Genomic DNA, 27,650 nt, shown 5'->3' with positions numbered 1-27,650 from the left:
ATTGACCTTTCTTACGCCTCGACATTGGAATATAGCGAAGCACTGGCGCTGTTGAGGTGGACTTGGCTACGTCTTCTTTCAAAGAGACCTTCTCATCCTTGTTTTCATCAATCTATATGATCTCTGCCACTGCAAGTTTCTTCGAATGAAACTCCGCCTTGATTGGCTCTTGCTTGACAATGACACTCTTTCCCTTAGATGCAATCTCTACGGCATGACTCTTGAGGCTCCTGCTGCTCAATATAGAACTTGCATCGGCAAAATGTGACTCAGCTTCAGAGAATGGGTTCACATCTGCACTTACCTTTCTTTCGCCATTTCTATAGTATTTGAGGCATTGATGCAAGATTGACGCCCAAGCCATTTTCATGCATCCAGGGCCGCCCTAACAACAAGTTATAAGATGTCTTCGAGTCAATCACATGGAAGACTGTGGTTGCCATCATCTCCCCTATAGACAAATCAACTCTGATCATCCCCATGGTTCGTTGACCTCCTAAATTAAATCCTTGTATCATCAAGCGGCTTTCTGACAAATCCTCCCTGGTGATCTTCAATTTCTCCATAGTAGCCTTAGGCATGATATTGACCGCGGACCCTCTGTCAATAAGAATACGGTTGATCCTTTGCTTTCGAATATACCCACAAACAAAGAGTGGTCTGTTATGGGGTTTTGACCCCAACATAAGATCAGCATCTGTGAATGCCAAGGCTGCGCTGCATGCTGCACACGGATCAGGATGGTTGTCATAAATTCCTTGCTCAATATTTTCCTTAGATGTATAATGAGTAGGATTTTCTATGGCGCGTGCAAAGACAAATCGCATTTCTTCTGGAGGGAAAGAGCTTGTCGCCATCCCATACGTGAAGGAACTGTTTCCAGCAATGCAAGAATTTTGGCGTCTCTTACAGGATCATTACCATGATTGAGACTTTCTTTGGGAAGATGGCTTTGTCCACCTTGCTCCTTTCCTTCTTCCGCTACGTCACAGGTCACCATATTGACTGAAACTTCTTCAAAGTATTCTTCAGGAAGAATTCGTCTAAGGTGATGGGCATTCGTGCCTCATGTTCAAGAAGATCAATAGGTAAGACATCTATTTCCTAGTTGGTTTTGTCTCCTTCTTCACCTTAGAACGTCTGGGATGTTTCTTCTTTTGATGTCGTTTTCTTTGTCGAAGAGGCTGTGACTTTGGCATCACCTTCTTTTTCTGCTTCCTTCTTGTGACTAAAGTCTAGCCTTCTTCTTCTTCATGAGGCATGGGAGCCAAATCCAAATACTCGTGATGCAATGTGCACGACAAATCCACCACTTCCACCATGACTGGCTCCAGGCTTCCGAACTGAATGAGTCTTATTTGCTTCACTTGGTCGTTGGATGAGAAGGCTTCCAAAATAACTGAAGCATGATTTGATTCCACCGTATCATCAAGATCTAGAACAATCTTCCCGTCATTGGCAAGTTGCATGATCTTCTCCTTCAGTGAGTCTATCTTTCTTACCATTCTTAACAAATGACCCTTTCTTTTGTTCATTTTTTGGTTTTGCAGATATCTTCACCAGAGCAGACGTGGTGGTGGCTGTAAAAGACTCTTTTGCAGAACTCTTGAAAGGCTTATCAGTCTTCTTGAAGTCCTTCTTCTCCTTCTTGTACTCTGAAGAACTTCCTTCACGGTTGGCGATAGTAAGCTCCATATCATGGGCCCTTTTTGACCAATTCTTGGAAAGATTTTGGTTTGATACCCTGCAGAATGTACAAGAGATCCCATTTCATACCTTGAATGCACATCTCCACAGCAGAAGTTTCTGATAGGCGATCCTTGCACTCCAGACTCAGAGGACGCCATCGATTAATGTAATCAACAACAGGCTCGTCCTTCCATTGTTGCGTCTTGGTTAATTCTGTCATGCTTACTATGCGACGCGTACTGTAAAATCTGTTCATGAACTCTTCCTCCATCTGGTCCCAACTGCTGATGGATTCTGGTGAGAGATCTGTGTACCAATCGAAGGCTATTCCCTTGAGAGAACGAACAAATTGCTTAACAAGCAAATCTCCCGTGGTCCTAGCATTGTTGCAAGTCTCTACAAAATGTGCTATATGCTGCTTAGGGTTTCCCTTGCCATCAAATTGTTGAAATTTTGGCGGTTGATAGCTACTTGGCATTTTCATCTTGTCAATTCATTTGGTATATGGCTTTATATAACGATAATTGCCATGAGAATCTCCAACCAATTGCATTTTGAGCGCACTGGCTATCATATCCTGGATTCTTTGAACACTTACTCCATCACCTTCTGGTTGTTCATTCTTCGAGCTATGTTTGGATCCGCGGCTTTGATTGTTGTCGGCATCCGAATCACTTTCACAAGGGCGTTTTTCAAGCTTCTTCTGCAAGGCAGCAATCTGGGCGTCTTTTTCTTCTCCATCCTTCATCATCCTTTGGATGAGATTCTTCATCTCGATTAATTGTTCTTCAATTGTTTTGGCTTCATGTACCATGACAGTAGCAACGTCGGGTTCTTGAATTGCTTTGAACAGATGCAGAATTAATGGATGTGATGATGAGGAGAAACCAATGTTACAATCATCATCATCGTCAGGCACGTTCATTGGTTCAAAGAGGGGATTCGAGGAGAATCCTTCGAGCAGAGCATCATCTGACTTCTCATGTGTGAAAGGGTTTGCATTGAGTACATCAACTTCACGCGCTCCAAGGAAAAGTGGCGCCATGGATGATTCTGAAGTGGATGAAAGGCTTGGTTTAATGCGCAATTTGGTAGGTATAGATGCCGCGCGCAAGTTGGAAGCAGCACTCCTGATAGCAGCCTTCTTCGTACCCCTAGTATGGAAACCAAGGGTTACATCATCAATAAAATCACCCAGAGTCATGGATTTTTGCTGGAATTGATCAGGATTCTCCACATCAGGATGAGAGATGTTTTTCTTTGGTGCCATTGCTTAAAAAGATTTGAACTTTGTTTGGAAAAAGAGATGAGTGGTAGAGATGTCCCACCGAGCGTGCCAAAAATTTGTAAACACAAATTTTAGATGTCTGCAAAATGGAATCAAAATATATGAACAAATTATAATTTTATATTAAAATTATGAGTACAATCTCTAAATTAAATATCCACTGATTCGATCTCCACGAATGATTTGATTTTTCTTGAATGAGGGCCTCCGGCTTGATTCCTTCAAGTATGGTTTTTAGAATAGAACGGCTTTGATGCTTGTTGTTCTTCTTCTAAATTGGATGATTTGATTTGATTTGAATGCATGGAGTGGGAGAGTTTCTGAACTCTGGAGCAGCTTTCTCTCTCTCTGCTTTTAGTCTTCTCTTTTTGTTCTCCCTGACAAATGAGGAGGAGCTCTCTATTTATAGAGTTAGGAGAATCCTAGGGTTTCCACTTGACCTGCCTCTTGGACCTCATAGACATAACAGTCCAACTTTCATTTAATTAATGAGTCCAAGACTCAATAATAAATGATTTAATTAAAATAGGCCATGTTTAATAGTGAGCCCAAATTAATTAATTTAGATGATCATTTATTAACAAAAGTCAACATTTGACTTTAATGCGTGACGTGGCATATAATAAAAATTTTATGCCTAGATAAAGTACATGACATCCCTAGCTGTATTCTCGTAACATTTGTACCTAATCTAGGAAAATTTACATAATCCGACAAGTAGAATGCAGAATCCGCACAAGAGTCAAGACTAGTTATGTGCCTATTGTACTAAAAACGCATGTTTCCAACCAAAAATGCTAGCCATTCTTATTCGGTTATTCCTATTTTGTTTTTTGTGTGTTTGTAATCTTTAGTAAAATAGGTCAACTCATTACACTGTCGAAGGTGTAAGGAGGAATTAATTATTTATCGCACCTAAAAGGAAAAAAAAAATGAAAAACCATCATCACAAGTTGACATTGTCATTCCCGTTTTCGGGTAATGGGGGATTTATCTTGATGAAATGTGTATTTACACATTTTGTTGAACTAGTCAAGCCTAGCTAGGAAGGCATGTTGATGGCCAAAACGCTTGCTTATTAGTTATTATTAAGTTGTATTTGATACGGTGAGTCAGGGTCTGTTCTCTCCCGCTTATCTTCAGGTCAATTTAGTTGAGTTCAGTTCAGTTCAATTCAGTTCTATTCAATTTGTTCAGTTCAGTCCAGTTCAGCTCTAATTATCATTTTTATTAGTTATAATTTAATTCCTTTCATTTCAGTTCAATTCCAATTTAATTCAATTCAGTTCGGTTGCAATCAGTTCAGTTCAATTCAGTTGTTTCATGCCAAAAAGAACCTATCCCTAATTAGTGACCTCTTCTTCAGACCAAGCATTATATAAAGCATGGTGCAAATGAATTGTAATACAACCCAAATATTTGAGTACAATTCTTTCTTTTATACTTATTCAACCTTATTACTTATTAGCTATTACTCAGTTCTTTCGACATGGCGGTTATTAAGGCAGTTTTTGCTGTTGTACTAGTGGCGTTTGCTGTTGGGGCCTTTGCAAACGACCCTGACATGCTTCAAGATGTTTGTGTTGCTGATCGTACTTCAGGTAAATTATATTCTATGATTCTGTCCTTGCTACAATCAGATTTCTGGGCACGTTAGAAGTTCAAATTTGATTAGAGCTAGACTTCTTCATGTTATATCTAACAAGGTCAAGGATGTCTGTTTTCTAATGACTTTGTTGCTTTGGATTTTAGGCATAGTCCCATTAACCATTTTGAGTTTCCTTTTCTGTTAACTGAGATGTTTTGGTGTTTCTTTCACATACATAAATACATTCAAGTAAATCTCAATCTCTAATAAATCATTGATCGATGTCTCAGGAATACTTGTAAACGGTTTCACCTGCAAAGCTATCAGTACAATATCCTCAGGAGACTTCTTCTTCACTGGAATCTCTCAACCAGGCCAAATCACCAACAACATCCTTGGGTCCAAAGTCACCGGGGCGAACGTCCAAGATATCCCAGGCCTCAACACCTTAGGAGTCTCGATGGCTCGTATCGACTTTGCTCCATACGGTCTAAACCCACCTCACGTACACCCCCGTGCAACTGAAATGATTTTTGTTCTTGAGGGTGAATTATATGTTGGTTTCATAACCACCAACAATAAGCTCATTTCGAAGGTTGTTAAAGCCGGAGAAGTGTTTGTGTTCCCTAGAGGTTTGGCGCATTTTCAGAAAAACATGTTGAAATATCCAGCTGCTGTTTTAGGTGCCTTTAACAGCCAACTACCAGGCACACAACAGTTTGCAGCTGCTCTCTTTTCTTCCAGCCCTTCTGTGCCTAATGATGTCTTGGCTCAGGCCTTTAACATTGACGAAAAGGACATTGAGAAGATCCGAGATGGGCTTAACCCCTAGAACAATGAAGGGTTTTTCCTTGGGGATTAAAACATGAACGTAATTAAGTTCATAATTGATTGAATTGTTTTCTATTATTAAGTTATATCTTGTTTTTGGTTTTATGTTTGGAAAAATCATTTCTAATAAGTTAACATTTGCGCGTTCTTCTTAAAATATGTCAATCTTTCAATTAACTATGAATAAGTTAACCTTGTATCTACTTTTGCTATAAATGAGTTAAATCACAATGTCATCCTATCAAAATGTGACATGTATCATAATTTCAACGTCATTAACTCGTTCACAGCAGAAGTAGATACAAGGTTAACTTATTCTAAAATAATGAAAAGATCGACTTGAGAAGATCAACCAAAAGTTTACTTATTAAAAACAATTTCTCCTTTATGTTTTATATTTTATATTATTGAGACTAATGTTTATTCTTTGATCTAGTATTTAGTATTTTCTCAATAACAAAACAACTACAACAAATGGTTATTATTTGGAGGTATAAAATATTCATTTAGTACAGTTATTATGTACGGAGGAAGTATTTAATTTGTAAGCAATTCCATTTTTATTAATTTGTCAATCTATGTTATGTATGTGAATTGTTGGAATCGGACAACATGTGTTGTTTCTTGTATGGTCTCCTCGCTAAGATTTTCATCAAAACATAAATACTATTTCAACTCCATTTACCTATTCCTCTTGTTAAAGTGAGGCCTAGGTTTGAGATTGTCAGGTAAGAGACCGCCTACTTTTAAATTAAAATTAGGTAATGATAAGCCCAATATAAAAAGAGAATTAGTCCAATAATGACTAGGTTAATTTCTTTCAGTGACTAATTTAATCCGTTTAGTGATTAGGTCTACTTTTATATTAAAATTAGACCATCTCTTTCAATAATTTTTGAATACATTTTCAGTAAATTACATAAAATAATTAATTATCTCCATGATATATTCTTATTTATATTTAGTAATAGCTGAAATTCTGAAAATTGTCTAAAGAGATAATTCATTAATTCTTTTACGGACAATAAACCTTTAGGACTAAGCTTATTCTCGAAAACAACCTGATGCGGATGATACCACAAGCTCCTAGCAACAAAACCCTACACACGCTCCTTTTTAACTCTATAAATTACACCCCCTAAGTGACCTACTTAGGTAAAAAAGTTACCCCACGTTGTGCAAGAAATTATTAGAAGAAACTCTATAAATTAGCTAAATTAGTAGAATTGTGTTTGCAGCCCATTTTTGCGGCAGGTTGAAGTGTATCACCGGCGAATATTATAAATTGCTCCATATAATTCATTGCATCACAAAAAAGGCCGAAATCAATTCAAAAGTTATAGTCTCTAGTTGCAGCAAATCTCACATGTCTCTCTCCTCTAATCTTTGTGTTAATTTTGTTGCTCTTTTCAACTATTTATAAACAGAGATGGAAGCAAATAGGGCTGTGGGATGGGTTAAGTAGGAGATTGCCTCATTCCTGCCAAACTAGGACGGGGATGGGTCTAGGTTTGACGATGGGGATGGGGATTAAAGTCATACCCGCAATGGATGGTGGAGCATGGGTCAATTTTATGCTATACCGCCCCGCCCTGCCCATACCTACCCCTCATATTTATTATTAAAATTCTATTTATACACTTATATTATTACTAATTTTATCTTGCAAAATAGAAATATGTGGGCACGACATAGGTACAAGGCGGGTGTGGGTACCCATGCGGGTGGTAGGACGGGGATGATGTGGATCTGAAATTTTTTCCCCCGCAATGGGTGGTAGCATAAGGATGGGGATGAAATTTTATGCGGGTGCGGGTATGGAGAAACCATCCTCCACAACAGGGTCGTTCCTGATAATTTTTGGGCCCTAGGCGGATCTAAAAATAAAGGCCCCTATATGAGTCGATCCTAATAATATTTTATAGGTCATATAATTAAAACCTTCGTACCTAAAACTATAATTTATATTTTGTTAATGATACCAATAAAAAATAAGCACATAATATTATTAAAAATTGCACAAAAATAGCACAAATTTCACTAAATATTCAAAAACTGTATCAATTTTTATTTAATTGGTCATAGTTAATTTCTTTTTTTGGGCCCCACACGATCGTGGGCCCTGGGCGGTGGCACTCCTTGCCTACCCTCAGAACCGGCCCTGCTCCACAATCGCCCCGCCCAATTGCTATCTCTAGAAACAAATTAAAGATGATAGAAAGCTCAAAAACAAAGAGGGTGATATTTCTTATTGTACTTTTTTTCCCAAGAATTTCATAGATCCAACTATTTTTTGGACCAAATAATCCTCCTCGACTTATATAAATAAATTTGAGCAAAAATAAGTTATGCTCATAAAAGTAAGTTGAGTAAAAATGAGTTTATTCAGCAAAAAAAGTTCAACAAAAATAAGTAACAAAAATGACTTGAGCACAAAAAGTTCAATAATTTACAACGAACAAAGAAATAAGTTAATTAAGTTACGCACAAAATTAATTAAGTTCAGTAAAGTTTAGTAAAATTTAAACGTTCTTTCCATAGAAAATAAATAAAAACAGATGAATATACTAGGGGAAAAATGAAGAAGGGCTGCGCTAAAAAAGGCATGTAGGGCTGCGCTTTTTGACAGCAGCCCTTTCAGTAGCAGCCCTTCACTTTTTAAGTAGTTAGGAAAAAGCGCAGCCCTTCTAGCCCAGAAGGGCTGCGCTAGTTAAGAAAAAGCGCAGCCCTTCTGGGCTAGAAGGGCTGCGCTTTTTCCTAACTAGCGCAGCCCTTCCTACCAAAAAAAAAAAATAAAAAAAATTTTTTTTGTCATTTTTTTACTCATAATCTCACATTTTCTGAAATTAAACAGAAGAGAAGAGAAACGAAACGAAATACTAAACCCAAAACAATAAAAAGAATGAAACGAAAATGAAAAAAAGGAACAAAAACTAATATACAAAGAGAAGTATACAATAAGTATACAAGAACATTAATCAAAACAAAGATGCATGAAAATACAAGAAATATATATAGAAAGAGAAGTATACAAGAACATTAATCAAAATAAACAAAGAGAAGCATACAAGAATAACATTAATCAAAATAAACAAAGAGAAGTATACAAGAACATTAATCAAAACAAAGAGAAGTATACAAGAACATTAATCAAAACATATAAACAAAAGAAGATATAAAAACATTAATCAAAACATATAAACAAAGAGAAGTATACAAGAACATTAATCAAAACATATAAACAAAGAGAAGTATACAAGAACATTAATCAAAACATATAAACAAAGAGAAGTATACAAGAACATTATAGATCTGAAAATACAAGAACTACAACCTAATAATGTTTAAATACATAAAACAAAACCCAAATACATAAATTAAGGGAAAAAAAAATTCGGAAAAACTTAAAATGGCTATTTGGAGGCTTAAACGAACTCGGATGGCTTAAAAATGTTTGACTCGTTGGCTCGTTCCGCTTCCGAAAATGTATCACAATAGGCAATCGGACTCCGTCGCCATGTTTAGTGCAAATCATTTCAAGGTTTTTGTCGCAAATGTTTATGGGAGATTTTGAGAGAGAGAGAGGATGAGAGAGAGAGAGGAAAGGAATAATGAGGGACGTGAGAGAGGAGAGAGAATGAGGGATAATATATTTGACGAATCCCCGCTCAATATTTCAAAGCCCGCGATTCCGAAATTTCAAATTTTTTCAGGAAGGGCTGCGCTTTTTTAAAAAAGCGCAGCCCTACTAAGCAGAAGGGCTGCGCTTTTTAAAAAAGCGCAGCCCTTCACTTAGTAGGGCTGCGCTTTTTTAAAAGCGCAGCCCTTCTGCTTAGTAGGGCTGCGCTTTTTTAAATAAGCGCAGCCCTTCCTGCGCAGCCCTTTATGTTTTTTCCCCTAGTGATAAACTTTCTAGTTCATAAAAAAGGCGAGTGATTTTTCACAATTCATTTTGAATATGAATCTTAACACATTTTTTCCTATTTATAGTTAGTCATTTGCGTATCACATTAATTGTCGTGATCTCAAGATATGAATACTTAGACACAAACACATTAGGAGACCCAACACCTAGGCTCTGTTCTTTTGGATTGAATTGAATTGAATTAAATTTGTTTGAACTAAAATGAAATAAACTAAAATAAATGAAAACTGTGAGAGAAAATTAAACTAACTGAACTGAATTGAAACATACTGAATTAAAATGAATGTGTATGGATTGAACTGAATTGAATTGAATTTTTATTAAGTTAATCCAAAAGAAGAGAGCCTTAAACAATAATAGTGTACAAACTTATATACAATACATTAAGCCACAACACATATATTGTTGGACCTTTTTTAAGCTTCATGGGCTTGATGAGGGGAAGCAAGGGGGGCTGGGTTCGACTCACTTTCAGATCAAGTAGATTCGATTCGGGCATTGTCTTCAAGTATAAGGGTCAGATTCGAGTCTAGTTGGCTTCAAGTTCTGATCAGGTTATTTCATGTTTTAGTTCTATTTCGGGTGATTACTTTCAGTGAGAGAACGAGGTTCGAATCCGGTATTTTAGGTGGGGTAAACTGGTACTGTTTTGTTTTGCCAGCTCTACTCCCACACCCATAAAAGGGATCTCGAAAACAATTTTATTAAAAAATGTTCGATATTGCATCGGGATGTATATATGCCAAAAGAAACTAGTCAACTAAAAAAGGGGAAATATTACTTATTAACTGACTCTACTCTACTTTACTCGCTCTAAATGATCCACAAAAGCAGTGCAAATTATAAAGAGGCCAGCTGCGATGGGGCCTGAATTCGAACATGTGACTTATTGAATACAGGCCTTATCAAGACATCATTATATTAGTATTATATGGTGAATAATCATGAATTTGCTTATTAGTTTAGATGAGTTTTTGTTATATTATGATGTACATTATGTCAATACAAGGGATCAATAATGAGTAATAATATTAAATCATCTATACTAATATATTAAAAGGCGTTCATAAGAATGTCTGTGTTATGTGCCATGTGGCAATCTTCTCTAGGTTCTAATGCAAATACTCTATTTTCATGTCAAACCCCTCAATTAAAAAAAATATGTCATGTGGTTAGAAGGTATCGAACACAAGACCTTTGAAACAAAAAGTGAAAGCTTAACCATTGATCTAACATATAACATCATTGTTTAATATTTATATAATAAGGTCTTGTAATTAAATCTCATTAAAAGACTACACAAGTAGTTGGATACCTAACACATTAATGGTAATGATAGTAGACATTGTAGACATAAACTCTTACTCCAATATCTTGTATTTTTCAAATTATGACATTAATTTTTTCCTCATAAGACAAAAAATAACGAAAAGAAACAATTCGGAGCATTGCCCGGGACACTCACTAGTTCATCTCTACATCTTGTGCGTTCATCTCTTCTTCTACTTCCTTACCCTATATTGCTGTCAATATTATAAAAACAATTTACACATTTTGATGAAACTATGAAAGGATTGAGCCTAGGAAGGCATGCATATTGATGGCCAAAACGCTCGCTTATCATTATTGTATTTTGTTCGATCCAATGCATTGACCTCTTGTTTAGATCGAGTACACTACTTTATTTTACTCTTAATTCTCCAAACTTATACAAAGTACGATGCAAGTTATATGCTACACAGCCTAGATATGTAAGTACACTATTTTAATTTCTTTTACTATTCTCCAAACCTTAGTTGTTATTACAACGGTGGTTCTTTCTCTCACATTTCTTTCTCGAATGGCGGCTTTTATGGCGGTTTTCGTTTTGCTGGCGGTGTTTGCTATTGGGGCATTTGCCAATGATCCGGACATGCTTCAAGATGTTTGTGTTGCTGATTGTACATCAGGTAATTTCTGTCCTTGCCATTACAATTTTACACTTTCTTTCATGAGTCCCTCTCGTATTCCACTAATAAAAGGGTTGGCAAAACAAATAGTTACTCATAACTCCACTTAAACACTGTCATATTGTTAGAAGATATTGGACCTAATGGGCAAGGCCCATAGATATAGACCTACGGTCCAATATCTTCTAACACATATTCATATTAATTTAACAAGTAAGACTACACAATTGACAAATATATTGTTACTTTTAGATGATGACTAACATTTATTACGATACATCGTATTAAGTCCCAAAGGGTTTAATGTTTATGTTAATATGGAAGCCCGATCACATGAGGAGGCCCATGAAAGAAAGTTAACATAAGTCAAAGACCAGAAGTATAAAAGAAAGTCAATAGAAACCAAGAATCAAATGAAAGATTCAGGAGATGGAGGTTAAATCACTATAAAGACGTGGGGAATCAACAAATAGATCATGTGATAGGTTACATGGGTATAAGGACGTGGCATTTTAGCGCTAGAAAGGGCAGTTATGATTTGAATCATAGATGATTCAAATCATTTCCCTCCAAAGATGCATAGAAGTTACGCATAACGACGAAGTATAAATATAAGTGGAAGGACAAATTGAAACAACAACAAACACAACACACAACAACGTGCAATTTACTTTTTTTTTTCTAGCGTAACTTTAGCCTAACCTAGCCAACCCCCTTCCGGGGTTATAGTTTAGTTCCTAGACTTAGAGCATGTATTAAGTGACAAGTTTGTTCATCTCTTGTTTTAGCCGGATCTCATGGAGGTAATCATCTTCATGTTTCCCTTTAATTTTCCAGTCTGGATTATCCTTGTGTGTGTTATAAAAAGTCTTCCTAGAAGTTTGTGATTTTAATGGGAATGTTCAACCCTAATTAATAGATTAACATTGCATCTTTTGTTGTATTTAATATTTATCGCCTGAATTTACTAGGCGTTGTAATTTAATTAATTAGATTACAACAAAGTACGTTACCAAGGTTTCATGAAATTAGAACCGGTAACCCCCAGGGACTACTCCTGTGGCGCTCATCAGTATCTAACTATATATTGGGTGTGCATTGACTTGTTTGCAAAGTCAACCAACTGATTTTGCACCAACATATACGCACCATGCTGAATTCCTTTTATTTTGTTACAAGAAATTAAATTAAACTTTCAATCTGATTCTTTTATTGATCAACGTCCTAGGTATTCTTGTGAACGGGTACACCTGCAAAAATATTAGCACAATAACCCCAGAAGACTTCTTCTTTGCCGGGATATCTCAACCAGGCCAAATCACAAACAACATACTTGGGTCGAAAGGCACCAAGGCGAACGTCAAAGACATCCCTGGTCTTAACACCTTAGGACTCTCTATGTCTCGTGTCGACTTTGCTCCCTACGGTCTAAACCCACCTCACGTACACCCCCGTGCAAGTGAGATGATTTTCGTTCTTGAGGGCGAATTATACGTTGGTTTCATAACCACCAACAATAAGCTTATTTCAAAAGTTGTTAAGGTTGGAGAAGTGTTTGTTTTCCCTAAAGGTTTGGCACATTTTCTGAAAAACATGTTGAAATATCCAGCTGCAATTTTAGCTGCTTTTAACAGCCAACTGCCTGGCACTCAACAATTAGCAGCTGCTCTTTTTACTTCTGATCCTTCTGTGCCTAATGATGTCTTAGCTCAAGCCTTTAACATTGAAGAAAAGGACATTGAGAAGATCCGAGTTGGGCTTACCCCCTAGAAGCAATGTTTTCTTCACTTGGGATTCACTATCGACATATGTAAGTCCAATACAGATTGGATTCAATGTTTTTCATTTTTTGAGTTCTTCCTTTATTTGTTTTTTTGTTTTTGAGACTATTGTTAAATTTTTTGAGTAAACACTACAGTCTACAACCTCTATTTCTTTTTAATATATACAATTTGACTTACGCAAAAAGTTTGATTATTTTTATTTTTTCTGTACTTATTAATAAGTATAAATTGTGAAAATTTGATGTTTAAAAAATTGTGTTAAGAAGAATAATCTGTCTTGCATGGACCCAGTTCAAACTAAAAATAGTGTAGATCAGGTAGAGGTGATCATGGGCCGGGCCGGGCCTAAATTGCGGGCCGAATTTTTGTGTCCAAAGCCCGCTATTTCGGGCCTAAATTAGCGGGCTAAAACGGGCCGGGCCAAAAAATAGACTAAAAAGTCGTTTTTGGCTTGCCCAAAGCCCGCCCAAAACAAAAAAAAAATATGGACGGGCCGGGCCGGGCCGAAAAATTCAGCCCGAAACCCGGCCCAAAAACGGGCCGGGCCGGGCCCGCGAGACGGGCCAAAATGATCACCTCTAAGACCAGGCCCAGGCACGTGACCGGTTAAGAAGTACTCACTTTTAATTACCAAAAATAGATACACTATATGATACATAGGTACACTATATCATATATAACTACGTACACTATATCATACATATGTACACTATTTCATAACTAGGTACACTATATCCTATATGAACATTATATCATAACTAGGTACACTATATGCTATAGGAAAATATTTACTTAAACGCATTACAGAAACATACACTATATCAAAAATAGATACATTATATCAAAAATAGATATACTATATTATACATAGGTACACTATATCATTTTAACATATACTACATCATTTTAACTAGAGATGGCCAACAGTGCGGGCCAATCCAGCCCATCCAGCCCAACCCACCTTGTGGGCCGTGTGGGTTGGGCTAGCAAAAAGCCCGGTCTAGCCCAACTCAAACCGTGAAATTGGTGTGTGGGTCGTGGGCCAAATTTTTCGAGCCCAACCCATTAAAGCCCACTACTAAAACCGCCCAGCCCAGACCATTAAACCGGTCCAACCCGACCCATGAACCAGACCAACCCAATCCAAGTAAATATTGAACCAAATTGTGTATATTTTAATCAAATTGCATATATTATAATTCAATCAGATTCAAAAATAATCAAATGTTTCATTAATATCAATATTTGTATATACTTTTAATTCATTTTAAAGATTTTATATAACAATAATGAATAATTTCAATGATTAAATAATTTTTTTTTTAAAAAATCTCACGCCAGCCCGTCAGCCCGGTCCAGCCCAGCAGACCCACAAACCGTGAAAATCGATAACAGGCCGGTGTGGGCCAAGATTTTTCTGCCCGTGGACCAGCCCACCCAACCCATGAATTTCACGGTCTGGTCCTGGGCCGTGAAATCTCAGCCCAGTCCACTACGGCCCACGGTCCGGCCCGCCCAGCCCGCACCAGTGGTCATCACTAATTTTAACATACACTATATCATTTTAACGTATATTATATCATTTTATCATATACTATATTATTTTAACATATATTATATCATTTTAACATACATATCATTTTAACATACACTATCCTAAACTCACGTGATATGGATCGGGTGCACACTAATTAGTGTGCATCGGGTTCATATTAGTTTTTTTTTATAAGAAGAATATATCAAGATCTCACATTACATCAACATACTTTTCCTCACACGTAGATCACGAAAGATAGTCGTCAAAAGTGAAAGTATTTAAATAACGCAAAAGTAGAAAGTGTACTTGTAGATTATAACGAAATAAAGAGAGCTACAATTTAAGCAATTTTATTTCTAGAAGCAAGGGCTTTTCCCGCTTTTCATAGGGGGATTTGAGATGAAGGAATTTAAGTTTAGCTTCTTTGCATAACGTTCTTTTCATTTGCTTGCATTATTCATGAGTAAAAAGAACATCTTAATTAGTTCATTCGCATATATAAGGAAAAACATATTGGGTTAAGCACTCAAGCTTAATTCGTCTAAGTACATTTAGAAATATCAAAATTTATAAATTTTGCTGATATGCAACTAATGATACTAATAACATAAAACGTGCGGTGGCAACTGTCAAAAGTGGAAATCATAATATATAACTACATGGAATGGAGCAATTGATTGGATTATTTTCAATTATTAAGCTCTCTTTTCTTTTCTTTTTTTGCTTTAGTTTTTCTTCTTTGTTGAATTGCCAAAAAATGTTATTATTCCAGTCATCTATATTATGTCTAAAATTATCCCTTCCCCTTAAAAATCATTAATACACTGACACGAATTACTAGTGAAAAAGTCATGAAAATCAGCATGCAAAACCCATGCTTCCTTACATCTAAACGGGAAATTTCCTTTCCATCTATTGGTATGCATGTCAACTAAAACTGGACAATGATCAGAGAAAGTACAGGGTAAATAAGTTACCTAATCAAAAGGAAAATCTGAAATCCATTTAGAATTGAAAAGGGCTCTACCAAGGCGCTCTTTGATCAAAGTCGAACCTTCCCTTGCATTAGTCCAAGTATATGAGTTGTCATTATATATCCAAGATCCACCATACAAGGTGCATCCATAAAATTATTCAATTCCTTGCATTGATTGAAGTTAGAAAGACAATCACGTGACTTTTCGCCTTGATAGTGAATCTCATTCAGATCCCCTAAAATCATCCGGGGGGAAGATTTTTAGTTATGTTTTGCCAAAGTTCATGTCGTTCTTTCAGAGTATGCATATCGGTAAAAAGAGTCTCCGGAGAATTTGGGCTGAAGTTGAATAGAGCATGGACAAAATAATGTGAAGCCTCACTATAACTTACCAGCTTTGCGGAAGATTTTCAGAGTAACCAGATTCCCCCTTTCGTCCATTAGAAGGAATAGCCTTGAAGCTATGAAACCCTAATAATCTTGTAACTTGTTTCTCACGACATTCTTCTGCCTTGGTGATAAGTGACATTTATGTCACTTTTAGTGATAGTTTTTAGATTATTTTGTGTCTTATTTTAGTTCATTTTATCATTTTCATTGCCTTTATCTCTTTCTTTTATATTTTATAGTTTAATTTATTTATGTAGTGATTTTTAGTAGTTTTTAGCTCTTAATTTCAACTTTATTTATTATTTTGGTTTTTTCTAATTTTAGATGGATTAGTTTAGTTTTTGTAATTAATTTTTATCTTTTTACCTTTTAATTACTCTTGTTTTTATTATTTCTTTTTATATTATTTTATTTTCTATGTCTCGTTTTTCCCCTTGTGTTTGATTTTCCATGTAGGTAAGCGTTTTACAGCTATGGCATTTAAAGCTAAAATTAGTTATATTGTGTTTGATTCAAGAGTTTTCATAAAAAAAGCCAATATAATGCTTATCATACACCACACCATTTAACCTACACCACACCACCCCACAACAACACCATCACAAGCAGCCTATCTCCTTCCCAACTACTTCCCCTATCCCACACTACATCTTCCCTAACCCACAAGGCCACAACATCAGATCAGCCACCTTCACCTAGTCAAACACCAGCATGCCCTCTACTCTAGCACCTCCGCCTCCGGCTTTACTCAACAGCATTCCATCTCTCTCAAAACGATAGGAGCGGGCGCTCCGTTCGAATCCACCAAAACAGGAAAATTGGCAAAATGTATGAGCGACCTAGGAGCGAGCGCTCCAAGAGAACGTGCTGCAATACTCATTAAATTAATCGACAGCTGCGATTTATTTAAGTTAAATATATGGTTTACCTATGTTAAACAGAGAAAGAGAGGAGATTTAGCATATCGGACGGCCATGTTTTGATGACTGTTGATGAATGATGATGATGCGGTGTAATTGACGGCCATGGTGGATTTTGATGAGGTGCCGTTGCGCTGAATCAGGGAGTAAAAGTAGAGGATTTTTGTCCTCTGTTTTTGACCAAACAAGGTCTGCAACGAAGAAGAAAAAAAGGGGATGACTTGGTTTTGTAATTGTCTTTTTTTTTTTTTTTTTCCATTTTTCTTTTCTTCACCTGTGTTGCTGTACACGTTTTTAACTTTTCTTTTTCTCCTTTCTTTTTCTTTTTCTTTTCCTTTATTTTAATTTCTTCACTTTTTCTAATTCCTTTCTTTTTCTTTTATTATTCTTGGGTTGTATAAATACCTTCAAAAACCTCATTTTGGGGAGCCAAGGTTTTTTTAGCCAAGTTTTATTTTTATTTTACACTCTTAGTTTTAGAATAGTTTTAGGATTTTAGGGAGGATTAACCTCAATGAGCATTTCTTACTCTATCTCCACTTTTATTCTTTTATTTTTATAATTTTTCATTAAATTATTAATTGCTTAATTTAATTGTTTGTGGTTTATTTTGTTAGTTCATTGTTAGATTAATGTTTAATATTATGGTATTAGTTGATAATTTCTCTAAAGTCCCTATTTTTGAATTTACGGAGTATTTTGCATTGTTGGTTAGGATTTGGGTGAAGACCCAACTATGATTGATTTTGGTGTATGAATATGAAATTAGGGTTTTGTTTAAGCTTCTTAATTATTAATGACATGATTACTATTTGCTTGCATTCTAGTTGGCCAATTGGATGTTTGTTTTATTGATACCTTAGTTAAGTCGAGAGAGGAGATTAAGGTCGACATTCATGCTATTATGTTGTTTAATTACTCATGAGAGTGAGATTTGAGTAATAGTTTTGTGTATTGACATTATGTTTATTTCTTTGTTGCATGTTTGAGACCATGAGAGTGGCTTGGTTATGCGACTTAGGTAGCTTTTTGCACCCTTTAGAGGGCTTAGAGCTAATTAAGAGTCAATAACCTCAATTAGCTGTTTGGTTTTCTTTCCTATATGTTTCACTTTTCTAATTGCCTAAATCATGTATGAGTTGGTGTTGGATCCCTTTCACTAATCCTATTTGATCTTTAATTTGGTGCTTAGTTTAGTTTTTAATATACTCTAGTTGGTAATTGATAATTTTCAACTCTTTCTCGACTTAGCTTATTATTCAGTTAACACATTTCAGTGTTCCTTAGTCTTTCTGGAAGAATAACCCTTACTTGCCACTTTACTTGATTTAGTGTTCTAGTTAGGTTTTGTTTAACTTTAGGAGATTTGTAATGACCAAGTTTCCCCACGTCACTTGGTTTCAAAGAAGATGAAGATTGAAGGTTTATGAAAACGGACTACATATCATGTATATATGTGGAATAAAATCACTGTTTGGAGGCACCTCTAATGTTCCACATAGTTATCTTTAATTTCAGATTAGGAAATGGTTTTGACCCAACAACAACACATTTAGCCTTCCTTGCTGTTGATAGCATGGGTTGATATTCCTCCCAATCCTCCCAAGTCTTCCCCGATTCCAGACCCCATGTGTCTAAAATCGTCATCAGGTTTATCATTATATTGCTCGAATTTCCGTCGTATTCGGGCTGAAAAGATTGTGGCGAATCTCACATTAAAACCCTACTACTTTCTTTTTTATCAGATACATTGTAAAAAGGTTCCGAGGAAGCTTTATATCGAGTTCTAGGCTTTTTATTTGCAAGGAGTAAGTTGCAATTTCTTACATGGGGGAATGGGGTGTTCGATGGAGGGTGAAGAGGGGGAGAAAGAGATAGGAATAGCTGAGTAAGAGTGGTTGGTTGAGATTTATGGAGGGTCTAGAGGGAGCCGTTGAGGAGGGCAATTTTCTGCTTGGATGGATTGCATGTTGAGATCGATGTCCAAAGAATATGATCCTTGGTTGGGAATGAAGAGATTCAACAATTTCGGTTTCTTCTGAACGGGTGGATGAAGTGAAAGGGGGATCCACGTCAATGGGGGTATTGGACATGGGTAAGAGGAAAAATATTGTCTATGGAAGAGAGATGATGGTTTGATAGCTGGGATTATTCTGAGGAAACATGGTATTTGTTGAGATTGGGTTAATGTTGTCGGAGATGGTTGGACGATTTCAAGGGAATTGAAGGAGTCGGAGGGTAGGATCGTGGTTGCTCCCCTTTCTCCATTTTTCAAAGATTAAGAAGCACAAGGAACATAAGACAATGGGGTGTGTTTAGATGAGTGGGAGTATATAGGAGAGATGATGGTTGAGTGTAGAACAACGAAATTCACCATGTGTAAATTTGCATTAGGTTGGCTGGGATTTGCTGAAGGTATGGAAGTTGTAGCAAGGGAATTTGTAGAGTTGCCATCATTATTATTCTCGAGAATTGCATTATTTTTTGGGTAAGAAAAATATTGCTTGTGTTTTCTTCATTAATACTCTCCAAAATATCCTCGTAATTTTTTGGTTACCAAGCAACATTGAATTGGGTCATTTCCAAAGTTCTTATTGAGACGAATGTGAGTTTTATGTTTTGATTTGGACGTGGATGGGGATTTTTTTTAGACCATAGTCCATGGCCCATAGGAAGAGGAGTTGGGTTGGTTATCAACATAAGATATCGATGATTCACCCGACCCATTATTAGAAACATTTGATTCTTCATTGGTTTGGGCCCCCTCTTTCATTTGTTTGCATTAACTGGACGTGGCTAAAGATCAATTAGGTAAAATAGTTTGACTTTGAGAATTTTTGTTAGTTTCACTGTCTTCAAGAGCATTTGATTTGGCAGGTTTGTGAAGACATTTGTCTTTAAGATTACCTACTCTGCCACAAAGGAAGCACAGGGAACGAAGGTTTTGGAAGCGAATTGGCTGCTAGCATTCTCAACTCAGTTACTCAGACACTGGTAATCAAAGGTTATTCCAAATCTATTTCTACACAAACACGAGAATACATCGCTCTGGAAAGATGACTTGTAGTGAAATCTACCCCAATGGGTTTACCTACCTTACTCGCGATATTAAATAAGGCAGTTTTGTCATAGTATTCTACTGGGAGTTTTGAGAAATAAATTCATACTATCAACCTATTAAAAGTATTGTAAGTAGGGATAAAATTTGGCTTCCATTTAGCTAACATTATATAGTGATCCAAAACATATTATGGACTTCCAAATAATGCACTTTCATATTCATCTTGTATTGAAAAATAGAAAAGAAACACTCCTTTGACCAAATCAATTACCTCCAGGGAACCTTTAGGTTTCCAGATTTGCTTCACTTAATAAGTAATGAAGGATGGTCTGACTGAGATTCCCAAGCATTTGCGCATCAAAGTGAGACTCTAGGGAGGTCGCAATTGCTTAAGTCTTTCTTTAAAAAAGGAGATTACATTAGGACTAGTGGGAGCAGAACAACATTGTGTAGAGGTCTCCACGAGTTGCGGCAAAAAGAAAGGTTGGTATTTTGTGAACTGGGTCAAAAAAGGAAAAAAGGGAACCAATACGCAGGCATTCTCAAAATCGACTTAAGCAAGGCTTATGATAGAAGAAGATGGGACATAAAAGCTATCTTGCTGAAAATAAAATTCCCTGAGAAGTGGATTCATTGGATGATGCAACGTATAACAACGGTATCCTACGCAGTTCTAATTAATGGAGAAATTTCAGATTTGTTCTACCCACAAGCAGGTCTACGCCAAGGTGATCCCCTCTCCTCTTATATCTTTATACTATGCATGGAAGTCCTATCTAGGAACCTATCAAAACTTCAAATTCAAAAGGAGTTGCAGGGTCTTAAAATAGCAAGATCAGCACCGACTATTTCTCATCTATTCTTTGCGGATGATGCACTAATCTTCTTTAAAGCCACCCCTAAAAAATTGTTGGAGCATTAAACACATTCTACATGAGTTTTGCCAAAAATCACGCAAAATGGTCAACTTTCAAAAATCTCACGTCATCTTCAGCCCCAACACCCCCTCAACATTCATTCGAATGATGAGAAAACCTCTAGGGTTCAGGAACAAAAGGGAACTAGGAGCATTTCTTGGATGTCCCATGGAAGTGGACGACAGAACCACCACCCATTTTAACACAATCATCACCAAAACCATAAACAAAATCCTCTCTTGGAAATTTCGCAAAAACTCTCAAGCAAGGAAACTTATTCTTCTGAACACAATCCTGACAAATCTAGCCTCTCATATTCTGTCTATATACCTCATCCCAAAATCAATAACAAGAAAACTGTCATCAATCTTCCTGAAATACTGGTGGTCTCCAAAATTCGACAAAAAGCCTATCTACCGGAGAACAAAAGAGGTCCTGGAAAAATACAAATTGGACGGAAGTTTAGGCCTACGAAACATCAACCACGTAAATACGACTTTGCTCTTCAACCAAGCTTGGAGGATTCATAAGAACAAGTCATCGCTTATACTTAAACTGTATGTAGGCAAGTACAAGAAAGATGCAATTAGTTTGGCTATGGAGGATAGAACACCAGCTTCTTGTTCTTATGCTTTTAGGAGCCTTCTTAAAGCATCGAACAGTTTCAAGGATGGCATACGAAAAAGACTTGGGAACGGAAAAAATATAAGATTATCCTCTGATGCCTGGAACGGAAACTATCCAACAGTCCCAACTAACATATCCTTGGCTGACTCGAAGGTGGCTGGTATCATAAACGTAAATAAAATGTGGAAGACAAAGCCGGTTTGGGATTCATTCTCTAAGCAAGATGCTACTATGATTCTAGCCACGCACATCCCAAATGAAGAAGAAGAGGATGACTTAGATTGGAAACTAACTAAGTCAGACATATTCTCAGTCAAATCAGGATACTGGTTCCTTAATTCGAGGTCACTAGATCCTCATCATGAAAAACAATTCTGGAGCTCAATCTGGAATTCAGACATTTTCCCAAAGCCATCCCAACGACAGCTAATCTCATGAAGCGGAAAATCAAAGTGGACACCAAGATCTGTGAGTTCTCTCAACGCATTTGGATGACTATAATGGGAATAAGAGTTTCCAACAACTTTGGAACTCCAATCAAAGACTAGATAAAGAATTTTCTAAATCTCTTTAGAAAGAAGAAGGATGACGAAGCAATGGAACTCAGAAGAAATTTTGTATCAACTTTGTGGGCTATCTGGCTGCACAGGAATGAAATTGTGTTCAAGGGGGGCTCTGCTAACCCATCAAGACTAATGGAAATTTACAAGGATAGTAATTCGAGGCACACAAACACAACAAAGAAATGGGGAATAGATCTACAAACAGGTATCCCAAGCATACACGGAAGGATTATTGGCAAGTTGGAACCCCAAATAACATAGAAACTATAAGAGTTTGCACGGATGGTTCATGGAAAGAGAAGCCAAGGAAAAATGAAGGACAAGCAGCAATAGCGTGGACAATATTCGAAGATCCTAAAGGGATGAAATACAGTGATAGAATCCTAGCAATGTCTCCTCTACAAACGGAAGCTCGAGCAGTTCTGCAAGCTGCTACCACCTTCCAATGGAAGTGCGCTAATCTAGAAATAAAAACGGACTTTCTAGAGATTGTGAGATCTCTGAGAAATCCGTAGGAAGCGAACAAAGAGATATCATCGATACTCAAAGAGATCAAGATTATAGCCAACACATTCCAATTTTTCAAATATACGAAAGCGACACGACAGGAGGTGGCACGCGCACACAATTTAGCAAATAAAATGCGTAGAGGAAGATAGTTTAGTTGTTTCTTTTTACCCTTTATCAAAAAAAAAAAAGAACTAGTAGAGTAGTCTTTGAAATGATAGGTTAAGGGCTTTCCATATTTTTATATACACGCGATGCGTGCGAAGATACGTAGAAAATTAATTTCTTTTAGAAGATGAAGAAAATTAAATTAATTATTAATTATTTCTAATAAATTAGGAATATTTGAATTGTTGATGGTTTTCTTTTTGTAATATTTTTTTATTTTTTAAATTAATTAGGTAGTTTTATTTTTTATTTTTTCATTAAAGTAAGTAGTTAGAATAGGGATGTTATGAGGTTAAAATGGGATTTCTAATATTTTGGTGTCCTACCCCTCTTCCCATATAGAACTAGCCTTCATATGCACGCGATGCGTGCGTTAATGTCAAAATTTGTTATTCTTTTAGATACTCCATTCGTACTTTATTTATGATTAAACTTAAATGTGAAAAATTCAACAGTTAGATGAATTTAGATATATTAATTCGCTAATGTAAAAAAATAAAAGGTTGTGAGTGATTGTTAACATTAATTTTTTGTGAATGAATATTGAACATAAAAACAAAAATAATGAGTTGGTTTAACTGAATTAAAGAATATCAAAGGTAGTGAATGTTCAGACTTTTCATGTGCACGTTATGTATGCCATCTTTTTTTATAAGGTATAAATATTTTGTCCATTTAATTTTTGATTGAAGTATTTGATGCATATACCATTTTAAACTTGTTTTAAATGGCAAGTTGGAATGAGAATTTTTAAATGATTTGTTTTTGTAATTTTTTTCTTTCCATTAATTAGATCATTAAGGGTATTTTAGTCACTTCAAAAGAGGACACCACACCTCCTCTCTTGGCTTATATAATAGAGATGAACGTTTTTTTGCCCATCAAGTGGATTTGATTCTTCAATTGACATTGGATCCATATACGACTAAGAAAGTAAACAAAGAAATGTACCTGGAAGGACCCCAGGGACCCTAGATCATAAATATTGAGTTAATTCATTTACTATTACTGAAGATAAATTTCCTGAAACAGAGAGAAACATTAAATGAAAGGTTGTTTTAAAATGAGAATAATTTCAGCACTAAAATTGAAATTTATATACCAAAAATTGGAAGGGAAAAATGAAAGAGAAAGCAACAATAGGACTGGGCGATGGTGAAGTTTAATTTTTTTTTTTTAAGATTAGGCTGGTAAGAGAGAGATGGGTCGATTATTGAAATTTTAACTTAATCAACTAGTTAAAGCTAAACATTATTCAACCAAAAACACTACTCACAAATGTTGGAACCTTTATTGGATAACTGATAGTTATGACTTCTAAAAAATGTTCGGCTGTTGGAACTCCTACAATCAATTTTTCCATTTGTTTAAAATATTATCTGTACAATGATAATACTTCCTCCATTTCTTTTTAAGTGACACATTTGCATAGTGTTTACTATTCACAGTTTAAACTTTAATTCACAACAAGAATGTTGGGGTTTAGCGTCCGACAAAATCGGACGGTAAAAATGCGGAATCGGACGCTAAACATATTAGCGTCCGATAACGGACGCTAAACAGCTGATGCAAAACACCTGGTCGCTAATGGCAAGATTAGCGTCCGATAAACGGACGCTAAAATATAGCGACCGCTTTTCGACAACTAGCGTCCGATTTTGTTGCTGACGCCAACTAGCGTCCGTCTTTTCTGGCGGACGGTATTTAGCGTCCGTTTTCAGAAGCGGACGCTAGTTAGCGTCGGCTTCAGCGGACGGTAAATTACGTCCTCTGCCAAAGGCGGACGCTAGTTGGCGTCAGACGGTCGCTAATTCCTCGCCTATTCTGTAGGTCCAATAAGTTTTTGCGGACGTTAATCTCCAAATGGCGGACGCTAATTCCTTTTTTTTTTTTTAAAATAATTGTAATTTAATAGTTTTTAACCTGTTTCGTTTTCCAATCAAATATATACTCAAGCTGTCCGCTAATGCGCCAAATTCTGCACTAATGACCTGTTTGCATTAAATATAACTTCATAAATACACTAATATAAATTCATACATACATAAAAATAAGTTAACGGTTTTAACTAAATTATATGTTTTCACGTTCCGAAATATAAACAAGATAGTGCAAGCTAATGTAGGATCCTAAGTCGCACACGCATCACCACCGCCGGTGGGGGGTATCGAGGCCCGGGAGGGGGGAATGAACCACCACACTGGCTCATCATCTGGCTGTATGTCTCCATAGTGGCCCTCATCTGCGTCAGGTACTCATCATACACCCTGCGATCCTCCTCTCTCTCCCTTTGCCTGGCGATGCGTTCCTCTTCTATCACCTTCTGCATCCGCTCACGTTCTCTTTGCATCTCGGCTCTCTCTTCCTCAAACTTCGAAGACAACTGAGAATACATGGAAGGAGTGCAACTGGAGGACGAACTACCTCCTCCCCTCGAAGACCTCTCAAAATAGAGGTCTGCACTCGTCCCCAAACCAGGAACCCACCCTTTCTTTCTGCCACCAACAGTCTCAAAGAAAATCTGGTTCGGGGCCTTGGTTTCACCTCTTTCTTCACATTGAGCAAGAGTTTTGTCATAACTTTCCTGCAAGAATGGATTAAGCAAGTTTAATACACTTATCCAATGAAAATGAGAGAAACTAAGCCATTTCGAGCCATTTTTTGGGTTTCATGTTCCTATAATCCTACCTCTATGCCTATTCCAAGTTCTTATTGCTTATGCAAGTCCTAGAATACTCATATAAACTTTCTACTACTTGGTTGTATGATTCTAAGCAAGTTTAAGACACTTAGCCAATCAATATGAAAAAACTAAGCTATTTCGAGCCTTTTTTGGGTTTCATGTTCCTATAATCCTACCTCAATGCCTATTCCAAGTTCTTATTGCTTATGCAAGTCCTAGAATACTCATTTAAACTTTCTACTACTTGGTTGTATGATTCTAAGCAAGTTTAATACACTTAGCCAATGAAAATGATAGAAACTAAGCCATTTCGAGCCCTTTTTTGGGTTTCATGTTCCTATAATTCTACCTCTATGCCTATTCCAAGTTCTTATTGCTTATGCAAGTCCTAGAATACTCATAAAACTTTCTACTACTTGGTTGTATGATTCTAAGCAAGTTTAAGACACTTAGCCAATCAATAGAGAAAAACTAAGCTATTTCGAGCCTTTTTTGGGTTTCATGTTCCTATAATCCTACCTCTATGCCTATTCCAAGTTCTTATTGCTTATGCAAGTCCTAGAATACTCATATAAACTTTCTACTACTTGGTTGTATGATTCTAAGCAAGTTTAAGACACTTAGCTAATCAATATGAGAAAAACTAAGCTATTTCGAGCCTTTTTTGGGTTTCATGTTCCTATAATCCTACCTCTATGCCTATTCGAAGTTCTTATTGCTTATGCAAGTCCTAGAATACTCATTTAAACTTTCTACTACTTGGTTGTATGATTCTAAGCAAGTTTAATACACTTAGCCAATGAAAATGATAGAAACTAAGCCCTTTTTTGGGTTTCATGTTCCTATAATCCTACCTCTATGCCTATTCCAAGTTCTTATTGCTTATGCAAGTCCTAGAATACTCATTTAAACTTTCTACTACTTGGTTGTATGATTCTAAGCAAGTTTAATACACTTAGCCAATGAAAATGATAGAAACTAAGCCCTTTTTTGGGTTTCATGTTCCTATAATCCTACCTCTATGCCTATTCCAAGTTCTTATTGCTTATGCAAGTCCTAGAATACTCATTTAAACTTTCTACTACTTGGTTGTATGATTCTAAGCAAGTTTAATACACTTAGCCAATGAAAATGATAGAAACTAAGCCATTTCGAGCCCTTTTTTGGGTTTCATGTTCCTATAATTCTACCTCTATGCCTATTCCAAGTTCTTATTGCTTATGCAAGTCCTAGAATACTCATAATAAACTTTCTACTACTTGGTTGTATGATTCTAAGCAAGTTTAATACACTTAGCCAATCAATATGAGAAAAACTAAGCTATTTCGAGCCCTTTTTTGGGTTTCATGTTCCTATAATCCTACCTCTATGCCTATTCCAAGTTCTTTTGCTTATGCAAGTCCTAGAATACTCATTTAAACTTTCTACTACTTGGTTGTATGATTCTAAGCAAGTTTAATACACTTAGCCAATGAAAATATAGAAACTAAGCCATTTCGAGCCCTTTTTTGGGTTTCATGTTCCTATAATTCTACCTCTATGCCTATTCCAAGTTCTTATTGCTTATGCAAGTCCTAGAATACTCATATAAACTTTCTACTACTTGGTTGTATGATTCTAAGCAAGTTTAATACACTTAGCCAATCAATATGAGAAAAACTAAGTATTTCGAGCCTTTTTTGGGTTTCATGTTCCTATAATCCTACCTCAATGCCTATTCCAAGTTTAAGACACTTACCTTGATTTTTTGGACTTTGTCGTTGATCGGAACCTTCTTTCCAGACTCATCCTTCATGTGTGTATCCATGAACAAGTCCACAGCGGAAGGCAGCATCCCTCCACGCTGTGCGGCCTACACGTTCAAAGACATTAATTAAATCAAGTTTTGTATTAAATGTATTCAAACAAGTTACACTTACGAATCTCTTGGCGCGCTCTGCTGAGGAAATAGAACCCTGGACATGAGAAGGAGGTACGCTGTTGGTCAAGTCACCTCCTCGCCGGTTCTTGCTAGCCTTCTGAGATCGTGCTTTAAATCCTTGTCTTGAGCATTCTTCATCATCTGCTCGTGAATGCTCAGAGACAACCATGTCGGACAAACACCACCCTTCTTCTTTACTATCGAGTGGTGATTATCTTTCAATCGTTTCGCCATTTTCCTGTCGTATGTAGACTCACTTGGGATTGAAGTCCTCCCTCCATTTATATGAGCCCTACATGCATATAAGAAACCAATCATAAAGAGTT

At 36.5% G+C, this 27,650-nt stretch overlaps 4 protein-coding genes across 4 annotated transcripts; 2 read left to right on the top strand and 2 right to left on the bottom strand.

The window, feature by feature from the left end:
• Positions 1-320: 320 nt before the first annotated feature.
• Positions 321-857, bottom strand: LOC130591057 (uncharacterized). Its single transcript, XM_057393955.1, has one exon. It carries the CDS (start codon positions 855-857, stop codon positions 321-323), a length of 537 nt encoding a protein of 178 aa, XP_057249938.1.
• Positions 858-4,400: 3,543 nt separating this feature from the next.
• Positions 4,401-5,824, top strand: LOC104891511 (germin-like protein subfamily 2 member 4). The gene is made up of 2 exons (XM_010677218.4): positions 4,401-4,578; positions 4,856-5,824. The coding sequence occupies exons 1-2, from the start codon at positions 4,467-4,469 to the stop codon at positions 5,395-5,397; spliced, it is 654 nt and encodes a 217-aa protein (XP_010675520.1). The 5' UTR covers positions 4,401-4,466; the 3' UTR covers positions 5,398-5,824.
• A 5,337-nt stretch (positions 5,825-11,161) lies between these two features.
• Positions 11,162-13,717, top strand: LOC104891563 (probable germin-like protein subfamily 2 member 5). The gene is made up of 2 exons (XM_048641949.2): positions 11,162-11,270; positions 12,478-13,717. Exons 1-2 carry the CDS (start codon positions 11,162-11,164, stop codon positions 13,038-13,040), a joined length of 672 nt encoding a protein of 223 aa, XP_048497906.1. The 3' UTR covers positions 13,041-13,717.
• An 11,003-nt stretch (positions 13,718-24,720) lies between these two features.
• On the bottom strand, positions 24,721-27,264 carry LOC130590946 (uncharacterized). The gene is made up of 2 exons (XM_057393741.1): positions 27,142-27,264; positions 24,721-25,304 (listed from the first exon to the last, which is right to left on the bottom strand). The coding sequence occupies exons 1-2, from the start codon at positions 27,235-27,237 to the stop codon at positions 24,837-24,839; spliced, it is 564 nt and encodes a 187-aa protein (XP_057249724.1). The 5' UTR covers positions 27,238-27,264; the 3' UTR covers positions 24,721-24,836.
• Between the last annotated feature and the right edge of the window lie 386 nt (positions 27,265-27,650).

This window comes from Beta vulgaris, chromosome 4 (genome assembly GCF_026745355.1).
Source record: "Beta vulgaris subsp. vulgaris cultivar EL10 chromosome 4, EL10.2, whole genome shotgun sequence".
In the NCBI taxonomy this organism is placed as follows: domain Eukaryota; kingdom Viridiplantae; phylum Streptophyta; class Magnoliopsida; order Caryophyllales; family Amaranthaceae; genus Beta; species Beta vulgaris.
Note: the sequence above shows the minus strand (reverse complement) of the source record. Positions and strands in the feature narration are given on the sequence as shown.

Excerpts from the sequence above, each read along its gene's own strand:
- LOC130591057 (XM_057393955.1), bottom strand. The coding sequence starts at position 857 with ATGGCGACAAGCTCTTTCCCTCCAGAAGAAATGCGATTTGTCTTTGCA.
- LOC104891511 (XM_010677218.4), top strand. The coding sequence starts at position 4,467 with ATGGCGGTTATTAAGGCAGTTTTTGCTGTTGTACTAGTGGCGTTTGCT. Across the intron at positions 4,579-4,855 it reads TGTTGCTGATCGTACTTCAG|GAATACTTGTAAACGGTTTC; the intron begins GTAAATTATATT and ends TCGATGTCTCAG.
- LOC104891563 (XM_048641949.2), top strand. The coding sequence starts at position 11,162 with ATGGCGGCTTTTATGGCGGTTTTCGTTTTGCTGGCGGTGTTTGCTATT. Across the intron at positions 11,271-12,477 it reads TGTTGCTGATTGTACATCAG|TTTTATTGATCAACGTCCTA; the intron begins GTAATTTCTGTC and ends TCAATCTGATTC.
- LOC130590946 (XM_057393741.1), bottom strand. The coding sequence starts at position 27,237 with ATGCTGCCTTCCGCTGTGGACTTGTTCATGGATACACACATGAAGGAT. Across the intron at positions 25,305-27,141 it reads ACAAAGTCCAAAAAATCAAG|GAAAGTTATGACAAAACTCT; the intron begins GTAAGTGTCTTA and ends CCATTCTTGCAG.